We start from the raw sequence: 12,701 nt of genomic DNA on the forward strand, positions 1-12,701 counted from the left end.
CAGTAACTTCAGCACTGGAAACAAAACGACAACCCACTGTCAGACTGGCGTTGAATTAGAACGATAAAATGGCAACAAGGGAGACGCAATTTCGAAAAGGCATCAACTGCGATTTTTATGCACCACCATTTGAATTGAACGCCAATTTAAGACGAACGCATTTTTTACGCATCGAGGTTGAATGCTTTGTATAACATGCGTTATTTTCCTTTCGCAGAAAGCTCATACACATTCCATCACATATTTTAACATTCATTCGTTCAGTCATTCATTCATTCATTCATTCGTAGATAAATTCATTCATCCTTCCATCAATTCATTCATTAAGGAAGTCCGTCAGTCAGTCGTTCAATCAAAACCTAACTATTTACACCAACAAATTAACAGGTCCTGTTCAATCTTTTCAGACGCGTGGCCAGCGGGTCGCCCACCTCTGCAGACCTTAGTCCGTCCCGAGTTGGTCCACTCACCCCTGGCTATCCTCATGACCCTCATACTCACCCCTGGCTATCCTCGTGACCCTCATACTCACCCCTGGCTATCCTCATGACCCTCATACTCACCCCTGGCTATCCTCATGACCCTCATACTCACCCCTGGCTATCCTCATGACCCTCATACTCACCCCTGGCTATCCTCATGACCCTCATGACGCGAATGATGGTCGGGTTGATGGGAATCAGATCGTTTTCCATCTCCTCCAGAACGATACCGACCACGGAGAGGACCACGATACCGACGTCGAGCTGGTTCCACCTGTACAACAGAAGCGGGAGGTCAGCGGTCAGGTCAGAGATCAGCGGTCAAGGGTTAGAGGTCAGGTCAGAGGTCAGAGGTCAAAGGTAAGCGGTCAGGGGTCAGAGTAAGATCACAGAGAGGTCACAGGCTACAGAGGGCAAAAATCAAAGGAAAAAAACAGAACCATGATACCGACGTCCAGATTCCAGCTTTTCTATTTCCTTGTCGCGCATTGCAATGATACTGAAACATTAGGAATGGTGCCAATTTTTTTTTACCGCAAGATAAATTACTGGGGCAAACGCCAAATCAGACAGCTGGTGACCTTCACCTCACCACTGACCTGTCCTTCAGGTAGCGTCTCCAGCCGAGGGCCACCACTTTCATCAGCATCTCCAACGTGAAGACGGCCGTGAAGAAGAAGTTGAAGACGCGCAGTGCATACCGCAACTCCTATCGATCACGCTTATGTCAGGAATAGATCAGCCACAAAACACTGAAAGTTGTCATACACATTGCTTTCTTCATAAATATGAAGTAAAGGAAAGTATTCCCCACAACACTATAGCGTCTTATGCAATTTTTAAACGTCTCTTCATATAGTTAAATACATGTGTACGCCTATATTTTTTATCGGCCAACACGGGTTCCTTCTCTCTGGCTACAGGTGGTCAATGATTTTCAGCATCCCTGAATTTTGGGACATCCCGCCACCACCCACGATCACTGGAAGTGTCACCGTGCTCCACACCTAAAACTCAGCCCGGATACGTGAGAGACCCACTGACGACAGCTCCCACCTCAGGCATCTTTGGCACCACAAAGGTCACTTGGAGTCCTGCTTTTTATTTTTTTAGGGTTAGTTATGTTTTTTGGTACAATGAGACCATTTCAGAGCCGGAAGGATGATAAGAATTAGAGGGAGACACTGGTCCTGACGGTCACCCTGGTGCTCCGTCGGGGCTGAGCCCGTCTGGATGGACAGACCACCCAGACCCGCTAACGGTCACTGCACACCCCACGTGAGCCTGCTCCTGAAAAGCTACTCACATCGGATGAAAGTGATCATTCAGCCCGGACCCGACGGTTAGAGGCGTTAGCGTAGAGAGAAGGGGTTGACTCTCCTGAAGATAAAAATGACAGAACGGCGGTTTGGCTTCCTACCTTGGGTATCGGATACCCGAGCACTTGCCTACCTCGGGCATCTTGTAATACTCCATGGCCATGGAGACGACGTTCAGGCCGATCACATTCGCTATGGCCAGGTCGAAGTACTTGGAGGTGACGATGTTGTGGATTAGAAGGCGACCGGGCGTGTACGTGGCGTAGTAAGGCTGCTCGCGCATTTCTGTGGAGGAGAAGAGAAAAGGGTGGACAAGGGCACGGAAGAAAAGGTCAGAGAGCGTAATCATACGGCGTTAAACGTTAGTCATTGATATTGTGCGATGATAACTGAAGATCCAGCCATAATCCAGCCATCCAAAAAGTGATGAGAAAGTGTTCGAAATTGATTGATACGAGTAGAGCGGAGTTTTTACAGTCAGCCCATACCGGTGCCAAAAAGGTGTTAGGACATAAAGATTGAAAATTAAAGTGAAGGGCAAGTGGGCAGTGGCGTTCAATTTCGGGTGTAGCTGGACAAAATTACAGCGATGAACCATTTTTGAACATGCTGTTAGTTCCAAGCTCGAAAACCACGCGGTGCTGAAAGGTTGACGATGTACTTATTGTCAAATTGTATAAAAAGGAAGCGATAGGAATCCGGCATTTTAATGTTTTGTTATTGTTAGCAAAACATGCGGGTCACTCTCAGGAAAGTACGGTGTCGTATTTTTAGTAACTCGGAGAAGAAGCAGGCTTTATTCGTGTGATTGATTCATTAAGTTCAGGCAATAAGCGCAAATACCACAGTGAGCTGTATGACAGATGAAGATATATGATGTTTATCGGGGAGTCAACCATGTTTCAACTAAGCCAAATCAATTACTCCACAAATTGTGATTTTACGATGAGCAGTCTAATGCTGTCTATCCCTAGCTAAAAATAGAGTCACAAACCAGCGGTGGACCATGCAACGGGTGGCAAAACAATCGAGACTGCAAGGCAAAATGTTACCTTGCAGGAATGTCCACTGAGTGAAAGAAGCTGAACTTTTTGACTTGAAAACAGGTCACGGATGAATGAACATAAAAATTTATGCACGAGACCATAACAAATGTCTCGGTCCACCGCTGGCGTGCTCAAGCCACATACCGACGTCATATACTAATGACGTCACTAGTCCCAAAAACGGTGTCCTGGAGTAGGCATCGTGCGGCGGCTGACAAACCATACCAAGGCAGGCCGTGAAGCGGCTGACCGCACCCCGCCGCCCTGTCTCACAGCACGCTTCTAGAAGGTAGTAGTGGGCGGGTCTTCTACACCTTTTTAGGAGCAATTTCAAAAAGTTAAAGGCCAAATTCAAAAAGTTTACGTTCGAAATGCACGTGAGCGTTTTGAATTTGGTCATTAACTTTTTGAAATTGCGCCTAAAAAGGTGTAGTAATTTCGGTTCCCATGGAAACATCAACAAACTGCTAAGTGAGCATCCAGTTTGTTGATGCTAGTAATCCCAAACCACTAGTAGCCGCTACTACCCGCTAGAAGCGTACAGTAAAACAGGGCCTGGGTCTCAGGCTGCACCAGGTGACCACGGGGGCGGCCGGCCGCAAGCAAACGGGTGCTGCTAGCAGCGGTGACAATCCAAGTTAAGCTTTGACAAGTCGCCACAAGATGTCTCCACCAACCGCAGCCGTTGGCCAGCATCATACTTTTCCTCTTCTTCTCCATCTTTTTGGCTCGTTTGGCGGCCCTGCGCGCCTTCTCCTCCTTCTCTTGTTCTTCACGACACCGGTGGAAGTTTTCCACCACGACTCCGACGAACATGTTGAGCACAAAGAAGCCGACGAGGAGAAGGAAGGAGATGAAGTACACCAGACGCCACTCGGAGTAGTTCTCGATCGGCTGCGGTGGGATAGAGGGACGGCAGTTAGACGGCACGGTATGTTATATAGGTCTGATTTACACACCACACTTTGGGTAAACGTTGACTGCCTGTCATTTATAGAAATATCACGATAATGGTTGATTGAAAACAAATATGCCATTGGACATAGACCTGACACCGGGCCCAAATGCAATAATTTTTGACGGCCGGTAATCAAGAAAAATGCAACAGACCTAGAACTTTTTTCGACAACTTTACAAATCACACTATCAAAATGACAATATCCACAAGCTTTCTCATTGTCCCGTTAAGTTCCCCTGTGGCTCCTTTCTTGTTCTTTCAATCGCATGGACTAAAAATAATTATACAGCTAACTCACAACCCTCCCAGTAAAACCCAAAGAAGCTTAGAACCACCAAAACCAACAAACTGGCGCCACCGTCCAGGCAGCTTCCAAACAACTCATCAACTCGTTCCCACCTGCTGGTCCACCCCCACTGCGTCCAGGCCGGTGTACATGATGTTCACCCAGCCGTCCTTCGATGAGAGCACGAACAGGGCCATCAGGGCCGTGCCCAGGTTGTCAAAGTTGTACTTGCGGTTGACCCAGGCATTTCCCGGTCGACTGAGACATTCGGTTTTGTTGGTGACACCCACTAAGTCGTCTCCGTCGCAGTAGTAGAATGTGCCCTTGAACAGCTGTGAGGAAAGTGGAGGATGTCAGTGAAAATATACTACACCAGTTTTGTTCATCGTAGGTAGCTGTGCTTGGAATTGTCGATAGAAACTGAACTAAGCCACCGTTTGATAGAAGTATTCACTCAGAATTTAGGTAACGGTATGGCCATTATCGAAACGACAATGCACAGCTCGACAATATTGCTTCTAATTTTGTGTACCCGAGTCGTTAGGTACTCCCCGAAATCGCTCAATTATGCCTGCATGCAAACGATGCTAATATGTTGTGTAGAATACATAAAACCAACATTCTGAAGACTCTTACCCAGCACACGATTTTTTTTCGTGTCGAAATCAACCAATATGCCAGAAGTTTTAAAGCATTTAAACGTTGAGTTAAGCATGGTGAGAATTATATAGCCGATAAAATTGTCCTAATACATATCCCAGTAATATCCCAGAAAGCCGAAGACACAGGGTTCTTCTACCGTATCTGAACGCTTCACCAGTTCCTCGCACAGACCTGGACGCCGAGAATGCCGAAGATGACGAAGAAGGTCATGCAGATGAGGACGATGTTGCCGATGGGCTTCAGACTGGACAGCAGGGTCTGTACCACAAGCTTCAGACCGGGTGCGCGGTTGATAACCCGCAGGGGACGCAGTGAGCGCAACAAACGGAATACCTGCCGACAGGACAGGGAATAACAACTAACGTGAGCGCAACAGACGAAATATCTGCCGAAACAACATGGAATAACAACCAACAATGAGCGCAACAGACGAAATCTCTGCCGACAGAGAATTACAACAGTGAGCGTAACAGTTTTCCGAAAACAAAACACCTTCCATTCTTTACCAGCTGATGAAAGAAGTTGTATTAGACCAACCTCTAAACACCATCGTGTTCAATCTCTCTCTCTCTCTCTCTCTCTCTCTCTCTCTCTCTCTCTCTCTCTCTCTCTCTCTCTCTCTCTCTCTCTCTCTCTCTCTCTCTCTCTCTCTCTCTCCCTCCCCTCTCTCTCCCTCCCCCTCTCTCTGACAACTGACCCTGAGTATGTTGAAGATCTTTGGCGAGCCGGTGGACATGAGAGACATGCAGAGGTCAACCACGCTGATGAGTACCAGGATGCCGTCCATGACGTTCCAGCCGGAGCTGAAGTAGCTGTTGTGGCCGTACAACAGGTTATGGGAGATAACCTGAAATGGAAAAGGTCAGAATATGTATGTAATGCATGTAGATATGTGTGTATGGACATAAAAAGCCTTCTAAAAATCCACATATGTATAGCCTGACGATTACGGCAATTGGGGCAGAGTACATATTTGTTACGCTGTTTCAATATCATTTACAATTAAGATGAAATGACGAAGATATGGAGGAAAGGAGTAGAAAGCGAGCAGCTAATGATTCCATTCTCCCATGGGAATCAGTCGACTTGTAACATTCGGTTTTGACCAGTCGGTTTTCACCAGTCGGACCAAAATTCGGTTTTGATTAGCTGATAAAGGTCGGTGGGCGACCAGCATCAGATTCGGGCCTCCTTATATCACTAAAACAAGGATATTTATAATTATACGATTCTCAATTCACCGTTCGAAGAGTCGCCTGTGCACGTGAACAGCCATGAGTAGAATGCGGTGTAATTCGATATAAATGAATCCGCGGAGAATATCACGCTTTTTAGCCGATCAGGCATTCACTGCATTCGTTTTCACCTGACTATTTGCATTACATCTGACCGTACCACTTAGTATCACACCTCCACACACTCCTATTCCCTTAAATCCACTCACCTTGACCAGCATCTCCAGTCCGAAGACCACCGTGAAGAGGTAGTTACAGGCGACCAGGAAGGCGCGCTCGTACGAGTCGGGAGGGATGTTGGGCCTCTCCATGGCCAAGGTGATGCAGTTGAGGGCGATGAAGAAGAGAATGGTGTGGTCGAACCAGCGCTGCGCCGTCAGCCACCGGCACAGCCGCCGTACGCTGTAGCATGAAGGTAAGAGGGGGGGGGGGGAGGGGAGACAGTAGTAATGGGGAACGCTCACCGATATATGATGCGATGCTCACCGATAATGTGGGCCTCACACCAACGAGTACTTTTATATTCATGGTTAATAACCAAACATAATGAGCAAAGACGTTGATCGTTGAACGTTGAACTAGCTAATGCAATATTCGAGCTGGTATGACTCGTCAAAAAATCTCGATTTCGTTTTAATATTACCTCGATAGAACATTTATGATCGCCTTAGAGGTGCATTCCTTTTTCAAAGAAGAACCTCAACAAAGCCGTGATCCAGACCAGTCTAGTCAAACTCCTTTTGACCCCGCAATGGGGACTGAAAGGGATTGAAGGAGGGATTGAAGACAAAACACCTCTTTTTCAATCTCTCGTTACCTAGTACCCTCTCCTTCTAAGAGACCGCCAGCCCCTCTACCCCAATCTAACCCTACCTCTCACTTACACATTATCCGGGGCGAAGAGATATAGCGACCAGTCTGCCCTCTTCTTCATACACTCGAGCGGCTCGAAGAGACCCAGTAGCTTCGGCACCTTCTTATGTGGCGATATGGAGTTGGTGAGAGCCGACCCACTTCGGTCCAGTGGTATAGTGTCCAGGGCCAGAACGGTGAACTTGGGCGCCGCCGATGACCAGGAGCACACCGAGGACTGCAGACGATTGACAGAGTGACGTCATGACGGTGTGATGACGTCAGAGTGGCAAGGGAGGGGGAGGTGTGAGGCTATGAAGAGGGTAAGAGTCTAAGTGGGCGAGGGATGCAAAAAAAAAAGATATTGCTAGCATGTCGTCAGCATTCACCTTGAGTACAGACATCAAAATTATCCTTGATAACTCAAAAGTTAATCAAATTTAACTGATATGGATATAGGCAGTTGGTCGGGTCTGAGCCCGTCCAGAGGACAAGCCACGCAGCCCCCTGACAGTCACCGTATGTCCGGCTACGGGCTTCTCCTTATCCGCATGGGATAAGGTTGACCGTGCTAGAACAGGGGATTGAGGTGTGAAGGAGAGATATTTGAATGTCTTGAAAATGGAAAGGACGGAACGATGAAGCAATAAATTTCTATGATTTTAGTTGATGAACAGCTCAGCTTACCTGCCGATGCAGTGAGCTCTGTCGACTGAACCGGAACGAGTTTTGTCTGCTGGTGACCGAATTTCTCCTGCTTCCGACTGAGTTTTGGCGGCTCCCGATCGAATAGTACCGGCTTCCAATCGAGTTGTTTCGACTCCGAAAGGAATTCTGCCGACTACTCAGTGAGTTAGGCCGACTCCCAAACGAGTTATGCCGGCTAACTGTGGAGTTTCGGCGACTGCCAAAGGAGTTATGACGGCTGGCCATGTAGCTGGACGGTGTGTCGGAGAAACTCAGCCTTCTGGAGCCGTCGCTGGACGGGGCGCGCTGCTGGGAGTCGCATGAGAACTTCCTCACGCGACCATTGTACCGCTGGTATGGCTCGTCTCGCCCCGACAGCCTGGGAAGCGAGGGCCATGAGTCAGTAACAAGCAATTCTATTACAGTCAGTGGGTTTGATTTAGGGAATAAGAATACATTACGAAAACAAACCAAGCAAAATATTGAGACATCTTGTTTACCCATCCCTTTTGTGCGAGAAAAAAATGCAGTAAATTTTCGCACATTCGGACAATTAAGAGATCGTTGCTCCCCCCACCTAAAATGTTACGAACCTTTAACACGTGTGTGCAAGGTAGCACTCTGCCTGCCTACAAAAGTTTCCGCCCGTTGCCTTGTCTGTGGAGAATATAAATATCCGTTCAACGTGTTCCCGCGCGGATCGACCAACACTAACGAACATTTATGACACGCGTCGGGCGGGCGTACATTTTGCGGAGTGCATTATGAATGTTGCTCCAAAGTGCACTCTCGTTTGTCGGTCTGCGTTCGGCGTTTTCAGATCTCGCTGCAGAAAAAAACACTGTCCAATTGGTTTAAATATGAGCACGTCGCCCTCAATAAACAAAGCTGCAATTTTAGCAATAGCGTTTGTGCGAATTATTATCTACGTTACATACAGACCATTAGTGAAATAAATATCCTGCCTATTCCCCGACTGTGCCCTGGACAGCCGTCTTTTGTCAGATGCTTCCTGCCTCTTCTCAATCAATTCTTTGGGCTACGAATCGTTCTCCTTTCGCCCCTGACCCTATACAAAACCACTGATTCGAATACAGCTAAAGGCGATACCAAAACTCGCTCGCCGCCGCCACTGCTCGATGAATGTCACTGCGGCTATAGCTGCAGCTTCAAAGCGTTCCAATTTATCGGGCTTTCGCAATTCGTACTGCACCTGCCTCTGAGACCAACACGATCAACGCAATTCTCTCGCCACCTCTGCAATACTGTTCTCTCCCCACTGAAAAGTTTTTCACAGAGGTTTTCACTCCTCTTTCCCAATTAGTCCGCTGCTGCTTCTCTATCTCCGAGCATCCCATCGTACTGTTCTTCATTCTCTAAAGGCCTGGCTACACTATGCGTTTTCTGCGTGCGTTTTTGCAGGTTTGCGTGTTTTGCGTAATATCGTTCTAGGAAAAAAGTTATAAACTATATAATTTTAGCTTTGGTTAGATACAAAAGCTAAAATAACTCTTATGTAACTAAAATTTAAGGTGAAAAACATCACAAAAACGTAATATCCTTTTTTCTAGAACGATATCACGCAAAACACGCAAACACGCAAAAAACGCACGAAGAAAACGCATAGTGTAGCCAGGCCTTAATTTTCCATCAACTCCTCTCCTATGCAGTTAGTTTCACTCCCTTTCACCACGATCCTCTCCCCCCTATCTCTCTCTCTCTCTCCCTCTCCCACTCACTCTCACTCACTCACTCACTCACTCACTCACTCACTCACTCACTCACCTCACCTCTCCCTCTCTCTCTCTCTCTCTTTCTCTCTCTCTCTCTCTCTCTCTCTCTCTCTCTCTCTCTCTCTCTCTCTTTCTCCCTCTCCCTCTCTCCCGTCTTTGAACGTTTCGCAGGCGGTGCTCAGAAGTCGGCTCAAATGAGACCCTCCCAAAGCCGTCTCCTCGGCTGTGCTCGGCTCGGTTCTCGTCAACCATTCAGAGGCCAGCCACTTGAGACGAGCATATTGTTTGCCAATGCCGAGCTTCTGAGGTTAGCACTTATACTAGAATAGTGGTGCTAGTGGTGGTGCTAGTAAACAGTGCTAAAAGCTAGGCCTGCTAGCGGATGGTAGCTGAGAGTGCAAGCGAATGGTGCAAGCGGATGGTGCTAGTGGATGGTGCTAGTTGATGGACTGCGTATAGTGCTAGGAGTTAGTGCTCGTTGCAGGCGGTCGAGGTGGATGGTTGAAAGGCGACTGCCCAGTTTTATATTTAGTGTCGACAAAGCTGTCCACAGCATACGGGGGGGGGGGGGGCATGAATGGGCGAGGGGGAAGAGAAAAGGATTAAGAAAACAGCTGTAATGTTGTGAAATAGTTGTGGAATGTTGTGAATGTTGTGAAATGTTGTAAAATGTTGTGAAATTTGGTCTGGATCTCCTGATCGGCTGGGTTGGAGGACTTGCTTAGACTCCAGACCCTAATGACCTGCAAATGCCTCTGTTGACCTCTGAACTCTTGACCTGCCCTGATACCTGCCTGCGATTTGTCGATAACTCCACCGACCTGACCCGATCCTTGCTAACCCACTGATATTATCCTGATATATTCTGACCTGTCCTTGCTTAAGTTGACATCTCTTGACCTCTCTTGACCCACTCCAACCTTTCCTTGCTTAAGTTCAACCTCTGTGGACCCATTCCAACCCCGCCCGTTTGCCAAATGACGCCTCCCGGCGGCCCGTCATGATCTCAGCTGGTATTCGCTGTTGACATTTTCTGGCCCTTCTGACCTACCCTGCCCCAACTTCTCCCGTGTACCGACTGACCCCACTGACCTATCGGCCGTAGGTGCCGATGCCGGGTCATCGATCTCGACTTTGTGACCGCTCCTGACACTCCTGCTGCGGGCCAGACAGGAGCGAGGCTGGCCGCGGTTGACGCTCGCCTGACGACTGGAAAAGGGAGGGGCAGAGCTCGGTATAACTCATCACAACTCAGAAAAACGCAGCGGTAGAGACATGAACAGTGATTAGTAGCTACATGCCTACATATATGCCTGCAAAAGCAGCGGAGCCGATAAGACTCATATCAATACAGCAGCTGATTCTGGATTAAAAAGCGTTTATTCGTGGAGAAAGACTCATCAGAGTCAAGGACAGGGAAGAACATCGGAAGGGATCGCACACACAGAGGTCGGCAGTTGACCCGAGGACGAACAACGTCGATCCGAATAATAGGCGGGACAAATGGCACTTATAAAGCTTATCGGTGGGCAAGCAACATTCAGCATATGGGCGAGTACGTAATAACACTTGCGGAATGTTGAGTTATAGGGATTAGGCAAATAAATATGAAGTCAACTTTTTCCGTTCGGGGATTTTAAGCCACAATGTTCGACATGTTTTGGCTTATCGACAGTGTTGTAGCTTAAAACCGAGCTTATGTCGCAATATTAATAGCGATGAAAATAAGCTAAAACAAGTTCTGCATTACGAAACAAGTACCTGTAACAAGCACCCGTAGTCCAGAAACACAACAGCAAACACCTTGTCGACGCATTGAATCTCATGTTTCTTGCTAACACCCCCTTCAACAACAACGCAAAACACATTTCCCGTCTACTCAGATCGGTATCACGTGACTATAACTATTCTCACACCATAGTGTCACGTGACCCTACCATTCTGCACAGCCTAGCGCCAAGTGACAGCAACAGATCACGTGATCAACCGATGACTATTGGCCCAGCCCAGCGAGGCCGGCGTCGGCACATCAAAAGGCCTGCGGTGGACTCTGCAAATACCGAGGCGTCGACTCGGTCAACACCCCCTGTGACGTCACAAAACGTCCCGGTGACGTCGACAGAGGCTGGTAATGGGTTTCTGATTGGCTCAGAGACGACCGCGGTAGACCAGCGTGCAGGCGCTACGATGTAGTCTGGGGCTGTTTGTGGGAAATAGGATGGGTTGACTACAACTGAAAGGAAAGTGAACGCTGAGCGAAATGTTGCTAGGATGTTTTTTCGAATTCGACAAATAAATCGATTTAACTTTTTTGTCCCTAGCACCAATATAAGATTGCGCATAGTAATTTTCTGCGTGGTTAGAAGTGATATAAGAAACGGCAACGAGACCCCGCGTTCCTGGCCGTTCGGATGTGACGTCTTCTGCTGTGAAGCAGTACCTTTGGCTACCAGTTGATATGTTCGAACTTCAACTTACTTCCTCACATACCTAACCGATGTAAATACGCCCTCGCCTGTACCATACTACAGAACTATACTGCAGAACCGCGACATACAAGCAACTAACGAACGAAAGTTGAACGCTTTTTTACCAGCAGGCAGCAAGTCACATCGATTTCCTAAGTGGCTGCCTTCTGCGTAAATAAGCGGAAAAGAAAGAAAATAGCGTCTGCTTTAAATGCGGCAACAGCTCCACACTAAGCGGCCAAATTGAAGACGTCGGCTCCGGGAAATGCGTTGGCCAATTTCCAAGCTCTGAAGCAGTAAATCGTTTGAGACCCAGAGACTGAATCGGTCTGAATGTTGGATGTTCCCAGTTAACTGGACAGCAAAATCGTTACGGCATCAATGAGAATTAGATAATGAAAAGGTTGTCTCTCTAATAAAATTACACGTGTAATATTATCATCTGCGCGTATTCAAAGGGTGTAAGTCCTGTTATTACGAATTACGAGTAAAAATGAGTCAGCATTCAAATTGAAACTACTCATCGATAATTACCAATTAATATGGTCTGGGCGGCCGCCCCTGTGCTCCACCGGAGCTGAACCCGTCACAGTGAACAGGCCACCCAGACTCCGCGCTACCGGTCACCGCACCGCGCGTGAACCTGTTCCTGAGGAGCTACACCCTTCGGATAAAGGTGACCGTTCACTGTCCAGCCCGGAACAAGGGTTTAGGGGCGTGGAGGAGTTGACTGTCTCAAGGATGGAAAAGAAGGAAAGAAGTCTTGAGGACGGAAAGAAGATGGCGTACCTGAGAGTGGGCTGCGGTGTCTCCTGTTCAGAGGTACCCTCCTCACCCTCCTCAGCGATTGGCTCGTGGCTGCTGACGTCAGAGCGGCCCGGTGTCGACGGACAGGAGCTCAGTGAACAGTGGCCCGTCCCCGAGAGACCGGAACCGTTCCGGCACTCGCCACCCTGCGGGATACAGGCCGAC

General features: G+C 47.9%; 1 protein-coding gene across 1 annotated transcript in view; it reads right to left on the minus strand.

The window, feature by feature from the left end:
• Positions 1-625: 625 nt before the first annotated feature.
• The window catches only part of LOC122376070 (voltage-dependent T-type calcium channel subunit alpha-1G-like), a gene marked incomplete at its 3' end in the record, with an annotated part of 59,448 nt that continues 47,372 nt past the window's right edge, over positions 626-12,701 (minus strand). The window contains exons 14-25 of the mRNA XM_043355746.1: positions 12,519-12,682; positions 10,354-10,470; positions 7,529-7,907; positions 6,874-7,079; positions 6,199-6,391; positions 5,452-5,601; positions 4,926-5,087; positions 4,205-4,423; positions 3,549-3,741; positions 1,935-2,086; positions 1,070-1,191; positions 626-756 (exon numbers count right to left, since the gene is read on the minus strand). Of these exons, the coding sequence (XP_043211681.1) occupies positions 626-756; positions 1,070-1,191; positions 1,935-2,086; positions 3,549-3,741; positions 4,205-4,423; positions 4,926-5,087; positions 5,452-5,601; positions 6,199-6,391; positions 6,874-7,079; positions 7,529-7,907; positions 10,354-10,470; positions 12,519-12,682 (2,188 nt within the window). The remainder of the gene's footprint in view (positions 757-1,069; positions 1,192-1,934; positions 2,087-3,548; positions 3,742-4,204; positions 4,424-4,925; positions 5,088-5,451; positions 5,602-6,198; positions 6,392-6,873; positions 7,080-7,528; positions 7,908-10,353; positions 10,471-12,518; positions 12,683-12,701) is intronic.

The sequence above is a fragment of the Amphibalanus amphitrite genome, unplaced genomic scaffold (assembly GCF_019059575.1).
Source record: "Amphibalanus amphitrite isolate SeventyFive unplaced genomic scaffold, NRLGWU_Aamphi_draft 002005F_arrow, whole genome shotgun sequence".
NCBI classification, from domain to species: Eukaryota; Metazoa; Arthropoda; class Thecostraca; order Balanomorpha; family Balanidae; genus Amphibalanus; species Amphibalanus amphitrite.